The 19,841-nt window shown below is 42.9% G+C and overlaps 1 protein-coding gene across 2 annotated transcripts; it reads right to left on the minus strand.

Moving 5' to 3' along the window:
- Positions 1-4,947: 4,947 nt before the first annotated feature.
- On the minus strand, positions 4,948-11,760 carry Tent5a (terminal nucleotidyltransferase 5A). Of its 2 annotated transcripts, none has more exons than XM_027411028.2 (3): positions 11,491-11,760; positions 10,757-11,303; positions 4,948-9,680 (listed from the first exon to the last, which is right to left on the minus strand). In XM_027411028.2, exons 1-3 carry the CDS (start codon positions 11,508-11,510, stop codon positions 8,904-8,906), a joined length of 1,344 nt encoding a protein of 447 aa, XP_027266829.1. In that variant the 5' UTR covers positions 11,511-11,760; the 3' UTR covers positions 4,948-8,903. The 2 variants fall into 2 exon arrangements, with proteins under 2 accessions (XP_027266829.1, XP_027266830.1); XM_027411029.2 differs by having other exon boundaries at positions 11,546-11,678.
- Positions 11,761-19,841: the final 8,081 nt, after the last annotated feature.

The raw sequence follows: 19,841 nt of genomic DNA on the forward strand, positions 1-19,841 counted from the left end.
ATATAGCTGACTTTGTGGAAATAGGGAGGCGATAAGGTCTAGAGTACACAGAGCATTCATAGCATTTAAAGCACTGTAAGAGTAGCTATCGACAGTATGGAAAAGGCAGCAAAGATTAAACTCTACTTCAAGATGACAGTTAAGCAGACATGGTTACATAAGAAACATTCAAGGGAATTTAATGAGTTGCCACAAACGGGATTATAAGGCAGTAAAACTTCAAGGTGCATTCTAGTTAAATCCTTGCGATTTCTGAGCCTTTTGGAAAGTGGAATGCAAGTGTTCACAGTCTTAGAATTGTGGCTTACTTCAGCAGAAAGGTGAAAAATATCTGACCTACTCCTGTAATAAAACAAGCAAAGAGCAGATACCTAGCACAAAGGGTCAACTTTAAGAAGCCCCGCCTTTGCAAACTCCCAAGAAAGCACATTGCAAGGGCTATTACCTTCATCTTGAGTTTCCTGGGCTAGCTACAGTGCCCCATACAGAGGTAAGCCTTGTGAATAATTAACCCCAGGGCAGCTGAAAAAAATAAATTTTTAGACAGTGAGTCCTCCTTGAAAAAAGGAGCCTAACCTTCTAGAAGGCAGTTGAGCAAGCCTTTCAATGCTCCTACTCCTGGCCTTATTTAGGTGTAATACATAAATAAAACCCTTCTGTATTGAAGGTGTGCAATGTTTTACTTTGAGATCTATATACACTGTGTAATGATTGCTACAGCCAACCTAAGCTAACTTCTCTGCTATCTTTTGCACACACTGTTTTCTGTATGTGGATTCAGTAATACCTCTGAACTTCAAGTGTGCAATGCATTTATTTTCATCACCAGCTGTACAATAGGTCTTCAGTTTTTGTTTCTCTTATGTGAAAAGTAAACTGTTGAAAGAGTATTTTGGGTGTGGATGTGAAATGTCCCATAAGCTTTTGTTTTTGAACACTCAGTCCCCAGTTGGCAGCACAGGTTTGGAATGTTCTGGAAACCGGGAAGAAGAGGCTGTTTTGAGGAAGTGGATCACTCTAATAGAGACTTAAGATTTTTCTCTTGTCCCACTTCCTGTCTGATCTCTGCTTCCTTAGTGAAACAACAACACTACAAGCTGCCTCCTTCACCCAGTGCAATTCCCACCACTTATAATGGTTTGTATCCCTTCTTAACTGTCAGCTACACCAACTCTTCCTCTGTTAGGAAGTTTTCTGCAAGGTATGCTGTTACAGAAACGAGAAAGGTACCTAAGGACCTTCCATATCTGGGTCCATCTCAGGACTCAGCACCAGGATAAATACATTTTAAAAAAGCATCCACTAACTCTTAAAACAAATGAGTGATCCATACTTCAGAAGGGGGGCTGCTGTGGTGCTCTGTGCCAATGTAGTATTGAATGGTGCACAAGTATTAGGTAACAACACACTGTCAATCAAATATCCTTTACCCAAACTGTAGGAAATTTTGTTCCCTGCTCCGAGTATTTAAGCAGATTTTCAGTTTTCCTCATAAAGTGCAGGACTCTAAGTGAAGTCTAACATTCAGATATATGTAGATGTGATGATTTTAGTGTGAGCACGAACAAAATATTGCACTGTTGATACACAGTTTGTTAAGATTACATTCAGAATGCCCTGTATCTTTCTTTCTAAACCTCACAGCTCTAGCTTCATGCTTTGAACTGAACTGGATCTGGTCCCCTCCTTTTCTCTGCTGCCTGGATCCTAGGATACTATTAAACTACTTTAATGGTTTTTAACTCTCCCCAGGTAAAATGAAGACCACATAAACCATGATCTCCTTGGCCTTGCTTGAAGAGATACGGAGAAACCCCAGAACCTAAGTAATTATGAATGAATGCGTAGAACAAAGAGCACAATCCTCCATTTCTAGTGAAATCTATTATGCTGACTTTTGTTAAAAGAAAACCTAAATAATAGGATTTTAGTCCTGTTCTAATGACATGGCCAGATGATGCCACAAAAGCCTGGCATCACTAATAAGTACACACTGTGCTAGAAAATCAATAGTTTCTGAAGGGGATCCTGTTGGGACTTTCCACAACTTACTGCAGACTCATAAATCCCTGGAGTTGAGGAGCATTGCATCCTAAGCAAGAAAGCCTGGGCTTCAACCAGCCTCCTAAGTTGCCGGGCTGGAATGGTTGCTTTTAGCCTTGCTAGAGGCATCTAGTCTTTGTCACTGTTTTGAACTGTTTCAAACAGCAATTGTTGCACTAGGAAAGGAAATCTCTGTATAGATGTATTCTTCCACCTCAAGAAAGCCTACTGTCTGAGACAATAAGCATAAGAAAGCAAATAAATTTGGAGCTGGTTATTAATATCAAATAATAGCTTACTACCACACTCCATTGAATGTGAGACATATTAGACATGTAACACTAGCAACAATTTTATCATGTTTTCTTGCAAAGGATCCCTAAACAACCTTTGAGCGTTAATTCCTGTTACTGTCCTACAGGAGAACATTAGTAATAGATTAAACATTTTTAATCTATATTTCTTTCCTGGAATGTCCAAGTGAGGTTTGTCTAAGAGTTTTGAGATTTTGTGTGTGTGTGTGTGTGTGTGTGTGTGTGTGTGTGTGTGTAATTTTACCTTACCTTCACTTTTCACATTGTCTCAATATAGCAGGTACATGCCCACTTCAACATAAAATTTATCATTATTTTATCAAATGGAGTCACTGCCTGGAAATAGTGAGGAGGGGCACCTTGTTTTCATTGTTCATAAACACTTTTGAGAATAGTTTTAGATTTACAGAAAACTATGAAAACCATAGAGATCTCCCCGAAGCTCCTGAACCTTACATCCAGTTTCCCCTAGTGTTGACATCATACATCAACATAGTACACTCATCACAGCTGGAAAACCATCATGAGAACACAACTCTTCTGGAATACTCCACTCAGACTCCCTTAGTTTCTACTTGACGTTTTTGTTTTGTTTTGTTTTTCTGGTTCAGGTGCTTTCCCAGGCACCCACAGGACATTTGGCGCCATGTCTCCTTTGTGGACTCTCTGGCTCTGCTTAGTCTTCAGTGATAAAGGATTATTGGCTTGACACTTAATAGCATGAATTCCCGTCAAGTTTAGGTGGCAAGTATGCCTTATTAGTCACCTGGCCCATATAAGGTGTCTTGGGCCTCTATATTAGTTGGACTACATAGGTAGATACTAAGACTGCCCATACTTTACAGGTGGAGCTATTCTTCCCTTCATGAGGGGGTGGTCTTTACAGAGATCAGTTTGAATTCTTCATGAGAAATTTGCCTCCTCACTTTGTTCACTCAGTCCTTCAGCTACTCACTTATATCAGCATTGCTACATGGATAATTTATTATGTCGTTATTATCCTAGTTATTGATTTTGCTGTGCAAATTCCAGCTTCATCCACTGGAGCCCTGTCCTCTCCCATCATTATAACCTGCTTTTAAGCTTCCCTTTCTTTCTGAAATAACAAGGTGTTCCATGTTCCTCATGTGTATTTCCTTCTCTGTTCCTAGATTTCGATCCAGCCACTTCTCCACCAGAGAGCTCAGTTTCCTTCTGTTGGAGAGCAACATTAGAAACCAAGATGGAGGCCCTGCTGGATGAGAGCCCCTGAGTGTCTTATCTTCCCTTTTCCTGCCTGAATGCATTTGTCCGTTGGTCTTGGGATATTCCTATCATTGATTTCAAACTTGTTTTTGAGGAGGAAATTATGGCTTTATTTCAGAAACATATAACGGTTTTAACCATTGCAAAATTATTTTAAAGGTGAGTATAATTTCCTTTTTGATTATTATTACCATGTTTTCTTTATCTTATCAAAGGAACTCAATATTTAAAGAATGGAGCTCCTAAGAAAGGACTGGTTAGCTAAGCACAGTCTGGTAATTCAACTAGAAATGACAGAGTGTACCCAAGCCTAGGAGGAATTTAATACTGTCCTTATCCAACCTTTGTTTAAAAAGAATTACGTGATGGGCCAAAGGCCCATCAAGAACTGGTTGTAGAAGAAAGAAAAGGTTGTAACAAGGGAAGAAAAAAAATGACACACAAATAGTATTATTCTTCCAAATAACTGGTGTGTGTGTGTGTGTGTGTGTGTGTGTGTGTGTGTGTGTGTGTGTGTGTGTTGGTTTCTAATACTACCTACCAGTGTCCCCTTTTGTAGACGAAAAGCCAACCATGTGTTCTATTCAGTACCAAGGCTTTGCCTGGCTCTTAAAACTACAAGTATATCCTATTGTAGCACAGGCTTACCAAATTCTAATGCCACTAGTTTTATAGAAGGCTCTGAACTACACAAGGAAAAACTACAACTAACAGTGTAGAACCATATAGAATCATTAGAAATTTCATCATTTCTTGCCCAAAGGGTGGTATTTAGCAATCATAGCACCCAGGGAAAACTTGCACAAGTGTACACACACACACACACACACACACACACACACACACACACACACCTCTTCATCTTTTTTTCTACTTCCTCTCCCCATTTTATTACCAATATGCACTCCTCATACAAATTAAGCATTCTGTTAAATATCATAATTGCGCATCAGATGATATTTAAGTAACACTGATAACAGAATCACAGTTGTTGGGTTATTCTAGAAAGCAAACCTACTTAGAACTACCAGAATCCTGAATTTCAGGGCTCAGAGTCCCTTACTGATACTGGAAACAGCTCTGTCCTCTGGGTCACTTAGCCCTGCTAAGTTTATACCCAGACAAAATTTTTTGGCACAGTTTCTTTTTGGCTAGTTTCTTTTGAAGCTGTTTGAGTCATTTAGATGGGCTGGCTAGAGGCTGGACACTGTCATCTCTTGTGCTCCAATATAGCTTTGGAAGGTTGGTCTGCTCCCGTGTACGCCTCATGCTTACCATGTACACAGTTTGGGGTTCAGAGGACATGATCTTTAGCACATTAAACACCAGAGAGAGCAGACACTAATCAATAGAAAAAAATAACTTCTTTTTATTTACAAAAACAAAAATCCAAATATTGGATGCTGTAAACAAAATTCACAATCTGTTCCTTCTAGCACTGATATGAACATGTCAGTTTTGAAGAGTCCATTTTCCATCAACTCCTTTTCCTGCCTGTGACACACATTTGCCAAAACATTCCAAGAGTGACCCAAGGTGCAGCTTGCTGTAGTAGGACAACTCAGAGCAGGCAATGGTTGTAGAGAAGTAGGAGCCAGGGTCAACAGGAAACAGAAACTCTAACATTCTGCAGAGCTTTGCAGAAGTAACCCCAAGCCCCTGGTCATCCCCCTCTTTGTACTCTCATCACTTATTTCTTCCCAAGCCATTACCATGACAACATGTGACAGGGAGATCCCTCCACAGCACTGAAATGGTGATGCTAAAAGAAATCTTAAAGAAAGAGTATATTCAAATAGGTGCTATATATGAAAACAGTTTTGGGTTTGTTTTTTTTTTTGGCTTTTTTGTTTTGTTTTTATCGAACACACTTTTTTTCTTTCACAACAAAAGCTTATTTTTGACAGCTTGACGGCTTTCAACATGATACATTTCATTTACAAAATAGTTCACAATATTTATTTAACAAGCATTGCATTGGAAACAAGGATATGCACAGTAAAGCAACCAACGACAGCAAACAGAAAGGGGTGGCATAAACAGTATGTTCACTTTTCATTTCATTTCTTTCTTGGCTTGAATTACAGATATTCTGCCCATCTTTGTGTTCTTTTGGACCCGGGTCAAAACAGTCTAACTGTATCAAAGAAACGAGTGCTTGATTCAAAGTTCATCCCCCATAAGAGTTCTTGAGGCAGCTGAATTTACTGCAGATGAAGTAAACTTTGTAAAAGGACACAGTCACAGGCTAAGTGTTCTCTGACATGCCAGACTGGACACATGAGAAGAGCCTCCAGAAGGCAAAACTTCTTCCTGTTTCAAAGTAACAGTGCACTAGGCAGATAAACACAAAAGCAAACAAATCACGGGCACTGATCAGACACGGAATGCTGTTCTTTGCTCCGACATTCAGATTTTTAGGCCACACATCCACAAAGAGACATATATTCCACTGTATGTTCAGCTACATATGCACAGGACTATAGTATGCACAAAATAGAAATAAATTATACAAGGGTTAAAGTAAATGCCAGAAGTTGTCTTGAACACAGCCTGTTCTATCTGAATGCCATATGCTGGCACTTTCAACTAAGCTACCAACTTTAAAGTGATCAAGCAAAGAATATAAATTCTTGAGAAAGTAAATGAAAGGCATATTTTCTAATAAGGCTCCTTCAAACAAAAACCTGTGTTGTGAATTAACAGCAGGTTGCTGCTGTGGCAGAGCCAGAAATCTCCAGACTTTTCAAAACAGTGGATAACACATGTATGCAGAATTAGCGCAAGCAGAAACCAGGTCACCAGATGAGCTTCTGCTCCCCAGCAGTTCCACAGAACTTGCTAAGAGCTAAGCAGGCTGGACTGTGGTTTCTGATAGGTGAGTGCTAGGCCTAATCTGCAAGATGAGCAATGCTTCCCTGGACTTTGCAATTGAGTTTTCAAACCTGGGGCCCTGATGAGGGAAAACTGGACCAACAAGGGAGCAGGATGCATTCCCCATAAAAGAGAGTGGCAGTGTTGGGGCTGTTACAGCTTGTTGGGGATTCACAGGGAAGCTGTTACAGCAAACCCATCTGGTTCCTGTTAAGGCTTCAAACACACCTGCACAGAAGGGTGGTCCAGATGGACCAATCGATAGTAACCTGGCCATGAGAATCTGAGAAATGCCCAGGTAACAGAAAACCAATCACACTGCCAATGTGAGGGTGCTATGTTGTCCCTAGCCCCTCTGTAATTGATTGGGTCTACAAAGGAATTATAATAATTAGCAGTCATTCATAAAGATTCAATATTATGTGGCTGTTCTGCAACAAGAAAGGAAGGTTTTTAATGCATTTGCATTTGTTTGCTTTTAGAAATGTATTTTCAGAGACCTGTTTCTACAGGGCTGGGACAGGAGTTAGGATTGGTTGCCACTGAACTGAAGTCATAATATCAGTTCATGTCACAGGTATATAAATGGTCTCTTGGAAAAAAATAAAGTTTGGCTTGATCAAATGCAAAGTGATTTAATTTAATATACAGTACTAAATATTTCTATGCAGTGTGACAACCAGATCAAACATGTTTCATATTGGCATAAATTTATAAAATGTATATATAATATATATCCTATATATAAACTTTATGTAGTTGTGCAAATACTCTTTAAAAAGGGACATTTCACATTTATTAAATTCTAGTGGTCCAAAATGCAGAATGTACTCATTTGTATGTTCATCTAAATATTAAGTAGTGTTCAGGTCCCAGAAATTCTTTTTAGCAATTATGGATTAATTATCCTATATCTGGTCCATGATCTACAAGTTCTATGCCTTGAAGGCATGTGATTCTGTTTACTTAAGGGGAAGGGGCTCAGACTGTCAAAATGTCAGGTCAAGTCAATTAAAAAGTGTTCTACCAAATATTCTCCCATTTGTGAAATTCTCTGGTTCACTGAAAAGAAGGAAAAAACTCACTAAAAATGTATAATATCTGCTCTTCCTATCAAATATATTACTCATTTCTCTCCATTTCTCTTATTTTATATGGGTTTTAATTTGTCATTGCAATATGCCCATGTCTTCTATGATCCTACCATAAACATAAAATGCACAGTATTTCAAAATTTCCTATTTGATACATTGTTTTAGGTAATAGACAAAGGAGTGTGTGTATATACACACACATATCATATATATGTCACATATATGGGTGTGTATATACACACAAACAATATACGCACACGTACCTATGATAACATCACACCAAACAATATCAACTTTATATAGGTTTTTGCCAAGAAAAAATAGGGCATTTCCTTCACCATTCACAAGCTTATATGTTGTTTTATTTTTCTTGAGTCCCTGATAAAATAAAATAATCATTAAACCATAAAATAACCTTTTCCACTTCAAATCCTCTGAAAGCAACAGGCACTTTGATGTGTATTGGTGTGTAACAAATATAGTAACTCTTTCTGTACCCTAGTCTATCACTTCTACTTGGGGATTTCTGTTAAATCTTTGGTCCTTGAGCATATTTTCTTGGCTACAGCTGGTTTTGCTTGCGTCTTCACATTTTAAGAACGCGAGCTATACACAAAGCTGGAATTAATGGGTTGTTATCATCATCATTGAGTTCCACTGTTCTTTACGAGAACAGCATCAAACTACTACTGTTCATTTGGATTCAGCAGTTTCTGTGAGGAGAAAGGGGTCCTTCCAGAGAAAGCACTTTGTTGCAAGATAGATTGTAGTCCCCAGAAAGGAGCCCCTCATTTCCCATGTTGTTACTTTCTGACATCCTCAACTGATAGACAAGGATTTTCTCCGATGTATTTTCCCTTCTGGGAATGCCATTTTAAAAGTTTTCCCACCATCCCCTCTCCCCTGTGGCAGAGCTATGGGAGTAGTTGCTGCAAACCCATATTGTCAACAATCAAGCCATTTATTTTTTAAATCCCCTTGTTATCTTGGGAGAACTTGGCTGCTTTTACTAATGGGCCTCTTGTTTGAAGGTACAATCCAATTGGGTAGAGACCACAGGGGTGGGTGGCTAAGGAGGGTGACAACTTGAGATCATGCTCCTTCCTGTATCAATGGAAAGATCCATAAGCCTTTCCAAGCAATCAGGAGCATGCCCCCAGTGCACAAAACGCATCCCTAACTAGGGATGGGTCACTCCCTTTTGTTGTTGTTGTTGTTTTGTATTTTTCTTTCTTTCTTTCTTTCTTTCTTTCTTTCTTTCTTTCTTTCTTTCTTTTTGTTTGTTTCTATCTTGTCTGAAATGGCTTCCCCACAGGACATTTTTAAGTGATTTTTAATTGCAGGGTAACCAAGTGGAGTATGTCTGCTGCTGGCATGTGAACACTGGCTGAACTTGTGCAATGTAGTAATTGCTAAAGTTAGCATCTGCAACATAGGGGGCGGGCTGGTAATAGCAAGTGACATTAGCCACGTTAGGGATGACATTTTGGTCGGCTAGCACCCGGATTGCCAGCATGGTGATAAGGTTTAAAGTCTGCCTCCTTTCATGTCCCATCAGGCACACTGTACTCTCATTTACCACTCCATGAAGGGTCATGAGATAGTCATACTTGCGGTCTTCCAAGCCCACGAAGTGGTTCTGCAAGTAGGATTCCAGCTTTCTCTGCTGCTCTCCAATGTCTGAGAAGTCGATAAAAAACCTGGAACACATGTACCTCTGGAGGGTCTTGATCTCATCCGAGGCGGGCCTGAAGCCCCTCACTAAGAGGTTGCAGTACTTAAGAAGGCCTCCCCCTCTTATTTCCTCTGGGTTCCTGGTAGCAATGATCTTGTTGCAAAGGTGATCAAAGGCTTCGTGGAAATCCCCGTAGACACTCTCGCCAATTATTGTGGGATGAAATGTTTCTGTCATTGGGTTCTCAGAACACTCGTAGAAGAGGAGGAGAGAGTCTAATTTGATTTGGAAAGAATCTACACTGAACTCGAACTGCCTCCGGAGAGAATCCACAAACTTCAGCTCCACGTTTTTGCCGCTGTTGTTTGACAGGGATATGAGGCTCCACCGGTCCGAGTCGTTGCACACTTTAACCATTTTCTGTACGTAAGCTTCCTACAGTTTAAAAGATGAAACAAGATGAGCAAAACAGGCGGGGAGGAGGGGTGTTGAAGAACAATAAATATATCTCAGCTTCTCGGCTGAGAATTATTTCGCTGCTTCCTGTTTGTTATGTCAAGTTTCAGCAAAACACTACCTATGAGCTTAAACAGTCTTAGGAAAACAGGAAAAAAAAATTTAACGAGTAGTTTTGCCGTCTGGGAAAGAGACTAGAAGTAATAGTTTGAGGCTTTTGGCAGACGCAGCAGAGTACTAAGAGGTTCTGTTGTCATGTCTGACTTCAAATGTTATTTTTTGAAGATGGTCTAATAGGCTCAATATTCACTCAGTATCCACAGAAAAGCAGACAGTGTTGGGAGTGTGGCTCTGACCCTAGTCCCCAGCCAGCCACCGGTTCTCCTCCCCCATAGGCAATCAATCTTATCAGTCTCTAGTATGTCCCTCCGGTGACACTCTACAGTTACAGCTAAAGAGGAACTAAATTGCCTTCAGACAACTTTAATTAATTATACAAAATGCCACCTAAACCGAAGGGGAGGGGCATAATATTACATCCTCAACATGTAAATTAGCCGGGAGAATCACCAATATTTTAAATGCTGAAGTCATTTGAACCTTGAGTAGGAACCTATTCACATTTTCCAACACAATAAAAACCCATTAACTCAATTCTGCTTCGAGCTGCTATTTTCCCAAAGCCTAGATCACAAGATGACTCAAAAAAAAAAAAAAAAAAAAAAAGAATGTTTACATCATTCCAATCTTCCACCAATCAGAATGTACTCTGGACAGGAGTCCAGAAAGGAAAGTCAAGAGTTAAACCATACAGATAAGGAAGAGAAGGGAATGCAAAGGAGGAAGCAGAGAGTTGTGACACTGAAGCTCCTGGAAAACTGAAACACTCCACACCATTCTCTCACCTTACTTCACTCGTGGAAAAAAAAATCAAAAATAAATAAGCGTCCGCACCGGGGCCGAATTAGCGGCAATTAAGGCAAGTCAGGCTTGCCTTCTGTCAGCACCCCAAGCCCGCCTCTGTACCCAAGCCCATCATCTCCAAGTGGCTTTACCTTGAGAGTGAGCGGTGTGATCTTCTCCTTGTTCACCCCTTCGGGCAAGAAGTCCAACAGGCAATCCAGCACGACATCCTTCACAGTCTGAAACTCCTCTTCCCCACGCAGATCCGCGCAGAAGATGAGGTCCAGGTCCTTGTAGCCCAGGCCACTGTCCTGGTGCAGGACATGACTGGCGGCCGAGCCATTGAGACGCACGTCGCGGACACCTATGCTCTTCTCCTCCAGGCGCCTCCGCACCACCTTCACAATCAGGCTCGGCTGCAGCTCGAGCGTGGGGAAGTTGCCGCGCCCGTGGATCGGGATGGTCTCGCTCAGGATGCCGTCCAGCCGCTGCACTTGCTCCCAGTTCAGCACATTGCAGTGAGCCGTGGGGCTTTCGCAATAGTCCAAGCAGCGGTCGCCGAAGCTGCTGCCGCCGCCGCCGAAGTCACCACCCAGGGGGATGTAGGGGCCGCAGGTCAGCTCGTCCTCCGCCATGGCAAAGTACCCTTCGCCCTCGGCCATGTAGTGCCCGCCGAATGCCACTTGGCCTTGGTCAGTCCTAAAAGATAAGAGTGGGTTGAGGAGAACGGCAGGGAGGTGCGCGGGTGCGGGGACAGGGACCCTCCGAGGGGCCTGGGCTTCACCTCCCCGATTTTGACCCGCCTGGAGCTACCCAGAGTAGCCCTCCTTCCCCGACCCACCCCAGTGCCCAGCCGCGCGCCGTGCCCCGCAGAGCAGCCCCGCACCAAAAGTATCTCTGATGCATCTGGAAAGCGCAAGCGAGAGTCCCGTCTGTGTCACCTGGAGACGGCCGCCCCTTCTAGGAGCGCAGGCGAGCGAGGAACCGCGAGGCGGACACACTTCGCAAGAGCTGCGAGTGCGCTCCCGGCAGCGGCCCGCGACTTCTCCGCGCAGACCCCCGCCGCGCCCTGAGCGTTCCGCCCCTCGCCCGCGCCCCGCCCGCGCGCCCCGCTGCGGTGGTCTCGGAGGTGGCGGCTCTCGATGCCGCCAATGCCGCCGCGCACACTCGCGTCTCTGGAGCTTTAGCAATTGTGCGGGGGAAATGTCTTCAGTACTTTTTTTATACCGGGCTTCTCCGCGCTTCCGGGGCCCCAGAGAGCGGCGATCGCCACACCCTCTCATTTGCATAGGGCACCGCCCCCAGCGCCACCCCCGCGGGCAGTCGCTGGGTGGACAGTCGCCGAGCTCGGAGCTGCTGGCTGCCGGCCAGGGTGCGCAGCCCCTGGCTGTGTGCAATAGCAGATGCCTGTGGCGCATACGTGTAGATTTATCTATTTCTGCACGTCCTCGCACACACCCCCAAAGAGGAGACACTTTTGAACGCCCCAAATGTGATAACCAGCCATCAAAACTGGATCAGGGTTAAAAATCGCACAACTCCAGAAACTTCCCAAGCCTTGTCTTCTGGTCTGGTGCAGCGCGTCACTGCCGCGTAACTCTGGGTCTCCTGGAGGTTCCTCCAACAGTGTCCGTTTGTGGCTAGACGTCCGATTCCACTATGGACTCTGGGCCAAGTGTGGTCTCCAGAGGCAACTTGTCACGCACATCAGTCTCTGTGCGGGAGGGGGAGGGTTTGCTGAGAACTGAGTTTCGATTCTGGAAACCTCGAGAAGTGCTGGGGAAGTTGGGGGCCAGCCAGCCTTAGTGCGCATCTAGCTACTGAGGGCGAGCGGGACGGGAGCGCGTCACCCATCGCGCAGCTCCGCGGGCGCGTGGCCAATGGCGGGGTCGCGGAGCGCAACCCCAGCAGTGTACGAAAGAGGCCGCCAGGGTGGCGGTCCTTCCGCGCAGACCTAAGAGGCGAAGCGCGTTCCTCGCAGCCTCTGAAGTTCTCAGTTCTAAAGTGAATAAAAATGTCAGTGATCTAGGTAGGGTCTTGCTTCTTACCAGACAGAAAGGACAAATTTAAAAGATGCGAAGTTTCTCCCCTCCAGCTTTAGACGCTGGTGTAGCTCTTAAGGATTGGAAAGGTTATCTCCGCGCTCTGGCACCATGGTGTTTGTTAGAAAGCTCCCCGCTTTTGCTTGCCCACTTCCTCCACCCGCTGCCTCTTTCCAAAGTAATGCTCAGCCGCCCTAGCTCCAGGTAGAGGCTGTGGGCCTCTGCAGGCCGGATAGAGAGGACAGGCCCTGAGATGAACAAACATTTCCCCCAAGGCCCTGCACAACTGCAGAAACCCAGCCTCTGGATTTGGGGAGCTCTAGCCTAGAAGTCCAACCTGTACCGCTCTGAGTTGAGGGATGGGGTGCGGGGGTGTCGCCCACGCAGATCTAGCTGCGGGACAACGCCGCCCCCTGCTGGTGCCCTGCGAAGCCGAGTCCCCAAAATGGAGAAACTCGACTGGAGGCCAGGCTTCCTTAGCATAAACAAGGCCTAGGCCAAATTGGGTTGAGGAATTGAAGGAGCCCTGGACCCCTACGTTGTTCTTATAAGCCCACCGCTTTCTTTCAGGACGTGTCCAACCATGAACTCTGCCTAACAACACATTTCATATATATGAAAAGTGTGTGTGTGTGTGAGAGAGAGAGGAGAGAGAGAGAGAGAGAGAGAGAGAGAGAGAGAGAGAGAGAGAGAGAGAGAGAGAGAGAGAGAGAGAGAGAATATCGCTGAGCAGCTCAGAAAAGCCTCAAATTCAAGCATCCTCCTGAGTGACATGATTACATGTGTGAGGTACTACTGAGCTCTTTCCACACACACCTCACAGTCTTCCAGTCAAGAAGGCCTTCAGTGTTATAGGGGTTTGGAAACAAAGGACTAAGAATTAATGGGAGCCTCACAAATTCACAACCAGTAAATTTTGAGGTCAGGCCTTGCACCCCCCACAACCATTTGACTGTGAATGTTATTTAGTCTTCATTGACTGAATGAGATGTCCCTGGTTTAGTTCTTCCTTCCCAGTGGAAACTGAAGCAAGCATTGTGGGGAGGGAGCCAGTGGGAGAAGAGAGTACTGTGGATATAGCTCAATGATAGAGAGTTTGCCTGGCTCTGAATTTAATTTCCCTACACACACACACACACACACACACACACACACACACACACACACACACGGAGAGGGACATAATATTTTTGATAGATTGTCAGGAAATATTTTCATCAAAGGCTGATAAGAATTTTGCCTTTTCTTAAAATAATAATAAAATGACTCTCCATGCCTTAAATACACTGCATTGGAAAAACAACAACAATAGTTTAGCTCCACTCTCATTATTTTGTTCTGTCTTTTAAGCTTCCAACAGAAGGAGTGAGAAAAACAAAGTCCAAACTACAGTAAGCCATAAGCAGGCTGAGTTATTTGCTCACACCTGCAATGTGTCCTGTGGGGCTGAAGAAGAGCTTCAACATAATTAGAAAGTTGTCAGGGGATCCTGGCAAGAGGGCCCAGCCAGAGCTTGCACTGCACTGGCAGTGACTGAAGCCTGTTCTCTAGGTGGGACCCTCTCCTCAGCAGTGGACACCCTTGTCTGCACAGCTGCTCCCGAGGCCTCTCCCAAGAAAAGGAAACTTGGCTGAGAAATAGGAGGTCGTGGAGGGCCCACCGTGTCACACCACATGCTGGAAGAGAGAGTCCCTGCCACGGGTGAGGAACACTCTGTTTCCTCCTAGCTAGCAGGAGGATTCTTTGTGGATAACACTTCCTTAATAAGAAAGCATTCCCCATTGCCAAGCATAAACTAGACCCTCCTGCCTGCCACCCACACTGGGACATCTGGGGCAACTCACTCTTGGCCGTGCCAGGGAAGACAATTGAATTATTGGGTTAATATATGCCTGCTGCATAGAGGCTACTTGTTACACACTGCTGAATGGAAGAATATGCTCTTCATTGTCCCTCTCCTGTCGTCAAACCGAGCTAATATTTATATGCTGGAAAGTTGCAGCCATCCTTGCAGGAAGCTGAAAAGCTTGCACTTGTAAACACTACCTTGCTTTCTGTAGATAACCAATGGAAGTATTAAATGAGAAATTCTGTACTTCCCAACACATTCACAGCCAAGACCCTTTTTAGCATAGCTATTCTGATATTAGATTCACATGGACTTGGCTTTTGGAGAAAGAATAGAATGCTTTAGCTTCTAGGCTTATTTATTAATTTACCTTTCTCCTTTAAAATGGGAAAAAATGAAGACCACTGGCAATGTCATGCTATGCAATGATGAATAAAGCCACCACAAGGGGCTGGAGAGATGACTTAGCATTGAGGAGCACTTATTGTTCTTGTAGAGAACACCTTCAACCCCAAGTTCAGTTAATAGTACCCACATTGGGCAGCACACAACAACCTGTAACTCCATCTCCAAGGATCCAAGAGTCTGTACTCACATGTAATACTCAGACACACTAGAAGTATCAGAGCCACCACAAAACTCAACGAGTGTATTCAGACTGTTTCCTTAGCATATTTAGACTGCTGCCTGAACAAGCAAAAGATCTTTATCTGAAAATTTTAATGGGAAGCCTAATACAGATTTTTTGAGGAAAGGATATCATTTACAACTATTCGTTCTTGATTTGCAACTTATAGCAACCATTCGTCTGGACTTAACACAATAAGAAAAAGTTCAATTTTGGCATTGACATTACTGAAGGAATATGCTAGTATTCTAGACAGTCTGCTCAATAATTTAAATGTCATTTCTTAAATATTCTCCCCAAGTCACAGCTTTGCATATTATCTTCCTATTTTCTGGGTTGAAAAAGTAGAGTATTAGAAGGTCAAGTTCTTAGAGTGCTGGCAGAGCCTTGATGTATTCCTGCCCATATGTGTGTGGGTCCCTTACATCTGGGAGCTCTTGAATTATATGAGTTGGACTTCTCCCTGTCTTCTGATCTTTTTAAGCTTGAAATTGACCTGGAATTGTACTCTACCTATTTCTTTCCAAGTAGTAGATGTTCAATTTGGCATAACATTGGAAACCTACATTTATTTTAGTCTTTATTAATTTATTTTTTACATTCCAATCTGAGCTTCCCCTCCCTCCTCTCCTGCTCCCTACACTACCCTCCCACCCCACTTCCCATCTGCTCCTTGGAGAGGGTAAGGCCTCCTAGGAAGTCTACTAAGTCTGTCCCATCATCTGCTTGAGGCAAGACCAAGGCCCCTCCCCCCCCATCCTTGTGTCTAGGCTGAGCGATGTATCTCCACATAGAATGGGCTCCACTAAGTCAGTTTGTTCATTAGAGTGAGATCTTAGACCCACTGCCAGTGCCCTCATATATTGTCCCTATATATGAGGCCTATATTAAGGGAGTCTAATTCGGTCTTATGCAGGTTGCCCATTTGTCAAATGTAATCAATGATCTCTCAGTAGTTCAGGTCAGCTGGTTCTGTGGGTTTCCCCATCATGGTCTTGACTCCTTTGTTCATATTATCGATTCTCCCTCAGTTGTACTTCAAGAGATTGGCCCAATGGCTAGTTGTGGATTTCTCATCTGCTTCCATCTGTTTCTAGAAGGGTTCTAGCTTCTCTGGGGTTATGGATTGTAGGCTGGGTATCTTTTGCTTTGTCTGGTATCCACTTATGAGTGAGTACATACTATGTTTGTCTTTCTGGATCTGGGTTGCATGTTTAAACACAAATAAACTGCTAAGAGCCAAACTGTACCATGAGTACTAGACTGATGGGGATGGCTTCCTCTATGAACATGCATGGAAAGTGACCTTTGCAGTCATGGAGAGCTAGCAAGCCAGCAGCTTCATAGGGAAGTGTGCAGAAAACCCCCACAAAGGGAAACACAGTGGGAGGTTTGGAGATTAGCACTGTACACTGAGCAGTGGAGCCATTTTTTTCTTCTTGTTTCCTCTGATCCTTATCTTCCCAAAGATGGCTTCCACAGATAAGAAGTAAACAAACAGTAGACAATTTCCCAAGCTGATATCCAGAAGCAGAGGGAAAAGAAGAGTCCAGAAAGTCACTGGTAGGACTCTAACTACCTTCTCCCAGCTCTTTGGTCAGTCTTCCTCCCATAACCAAGTTGCTCTCTTGGTCATTGCACATCAGCTTCTCCCTTCTTTTCATGACCTTTCAACTTTTGCTGCTTTTACTCTTTGACCATTTCCACCAACAGCAGCATGGCTGAGAGCACACTGCCGTGCTGAGAGAAGAGTATCAGTATCTGAGCAGGGAGCTCTGATCACCTGCCTCATGCAGAAGCCAAATCTCAGTAATTTATGGTACCAGTGAGGTACGACTGTCTTTTCCAAACATGAACATACATGTGTCATCTCACAGAGACTCTTTGCTCCGCAGTTATCAATGGCTGAGTAGAAATGAAGATGATTCTCTATGTAGAGGATAAAATTCGCAAAAAAAAAACTGTTTTTAAGAAAAATAAACGATGCTTGTAAAATGATTTTTATTGTGATTCTTCAAGGAAATAAGAGATGTTTCAAAGACTAGCAACATCCCAGGATATAATATTTCTAAATTATTTCAAAAATTATGTTCTGTTATTACTTAATATGTTACTAGTAACTGAATTAGTTATTTTGCTGCTGTGAGAAAATACCATGACAAAGGTGATTTATACAAGGCAGGATTCGCTTATGGCTCTAGAGGAATAAGAACCCATCATGGGAAAGAAGCATAGGTGTGGTGGTCAGTGCAGGAAACTGAGTTATCATGCCTTGAATTACAAGCACAAACCAGAAAGAGCAAACTGGATGTAGGTGAGGCACTTTACTCTCAAACCCTGCCACCAGTGACTTCCTCCAGCAAGGCTAGACTGCCTAAGCCTCACACAAACAGCACCACCAACTGAGGACAAGTATTCAAACACTGAAGACCCTGATGCACGTTCTATATTCAAACTATCACAGTGTAGTGAGATATTATTTTTTTATTTACTAAAGCTTGCCTGGAGATTAGAAAAGCAAAGTAGCAGGCCATTGGCTCTTACCACTACCTCAGGCTGATCGGGCTGATCCTGCTGCCTCTCCTCAGCCTGGCTAGAGAATTACCAGACTGAATGTCTTCCTATCCTCAATGTGGCTGGAGAATGAATGCCTGATAATGAAACCTTGTTCCTGTCTGATATACCTCCCTAATGGTGGGATTAAAGGCATGTGATCCGAGGTGCTGAGATCATCTTTGTGTGAGCTGTTTCTCTTTACGCCTGGATAAAAACTGTGTAGATCTGGGTGGCCATGGACTCACAGAGATCCATCTTCCTCTTAATCCTGAGTCCTGGCATTAAAGCTGTGTGTACCACCACCCCTTACCTTCTGGCTGCTGGGATTAAAGTTGTGTGCCTGGCTTCTATGGCTTGTGGCTGACTTTGCTTTCTGAATCCTCAGGCAAGCTTTACTAAACCATAAATAATATATCACCCCACCACAGTAACTAGTAGCAATTATCAAAATGGTAGCAATTATAATCTTCCTCTATATTACCTCATTTTTATCTTCAAGGCTACTGGTTCTAATTTTACAAATGAAGTTAGACTAGGTGATTTCTTCCATGTTTGTAAAACTAGTCATAGAAGACTTAAAGTTACACAATTCCTCTTAGCTGCCACATTGCTGAGTTTCACATGTGTATTAGTAGACTGAAAACCACGGATGTTCATTTGGAAGGACCCTTTAGCTACACAGAGGGTCCTTTGACTTGGCTACATCTTACTATTGAATTGCTGAGCATCTTATGAAAAGTCTCACTTCCTAAGGTGTTATTTTCTAGTATTCTTTTGCTCTATCTGACCACAGAAAACTAACTCCATTCACAGTTGTCAATCAATGAATTGAAGACATTCCATAAACAGGTACCAATATGGTTGGGACTAATAAATGGCATCACATTAAAGTCAAACTCATTACCAATTGCCCCTTGATAGAATTCTTCATCAGAGAGATCAGCCAGTATTTTCTGGCACTGCTATTGATGCTGATCATGCCAGGGTTTCTTCCTGTTTTGACATCTTGATGAAATGCTTGCTCTTTCAATCAATGTTATAAGTCCCATGGACCAGACGATTGTCCTTACCCCAGACAAGAGAGATATTCAAATTTGATATTCATCTGGTGAAATATAAACTAGAAATACACATGTTACCTTCCCAAATACCAGGTATGGATAAATTGCTGCTACCCAGACTCCACCATATTGGAGATTTGGCCTCCAATCACTTGAGCTTTGGAGGGACAACCTTGGGCCACATCCAGACTCTAACCCGCATTTACTTTGCACCAGTTTTATAACTTAATCCAGAGATTGTATGACTAACAGGTGAATCTGTTGGAGCTGCAGAAAATCCATTTATTTATCCCTGTACCTAAGTTATTATATTGATCCATAGTTCTTCATAAATCAAAAAATCGATTTATCATAACTAATTATTGTTCTACTTTGGGTCTAAATACAGCAAACATTTTAATTTAAAAAATGCTGGAAAAATAAAATAATTTCTTACATGTTTTACCTATGATATTTAACAGTTTCTTGTTTTTGACAGAGTATAATGGAGGTTTGAGTTCCCTTCTAAATTTAATTAAGGCCCAAATCCACACATATGTTTGCTCTCAATCTTGCATGAAAGATTGTGAATGCTTATATTGATAAAATTAACAAGGTGTATTACAAATTGCAGTTTCCGCCTCATGAGAATGTGAGTAACCCTAACTTTTGATTCTTTTAATTCCAAATATGGTGTAGGACCCTGTGAGCTTCAATGGGGGTAGGAGCACTGGGCTACTTAGCCAGAATGGCTGAGTACACATGTGAATGTTCTGAGAGCTGCTCATCTTTCTCCCTAGATTATTCATTCTTTCACAGATCCAGTTTCTTGTCTCCTATTTATCAAAATAGTCAATTGGCTGTAGAGTCAATCTAATGACATCATAGGATACACTAGGCACTGTTTATAACTTAGGATTAGCCACAAGTCACCTAGCAGGGCCAGTCAAATGGCTCAGTGTCTAAAGCCATGAGAGTATGTACATGCACACACAGAAGAAATAAATGTAGCCAAACTCATTTAGAAACCTCCTAGCCAATAATATAAGTTAAATTATATAGGTTTTGTGCATCTGATAAAAATGGACTGTAAGACATTCTGCAGAATTCTGTGGCAGTTAT

This window comes from Cricetulus griseus, chromosome 4, assembly GCF_003668045.3.
Source record: "Cricetulus griseus strain 17A/GY chromosome 4, alternate assembly CriGri-PICRH-1.0, whole genome shotgun sequence".
Taxonomy (NCBI): Eukaryota; Metazoa; Chordata; class Mammalia; order Rodentia; family Cricetidae; genus Cricetulus; species Cricetulus griseus.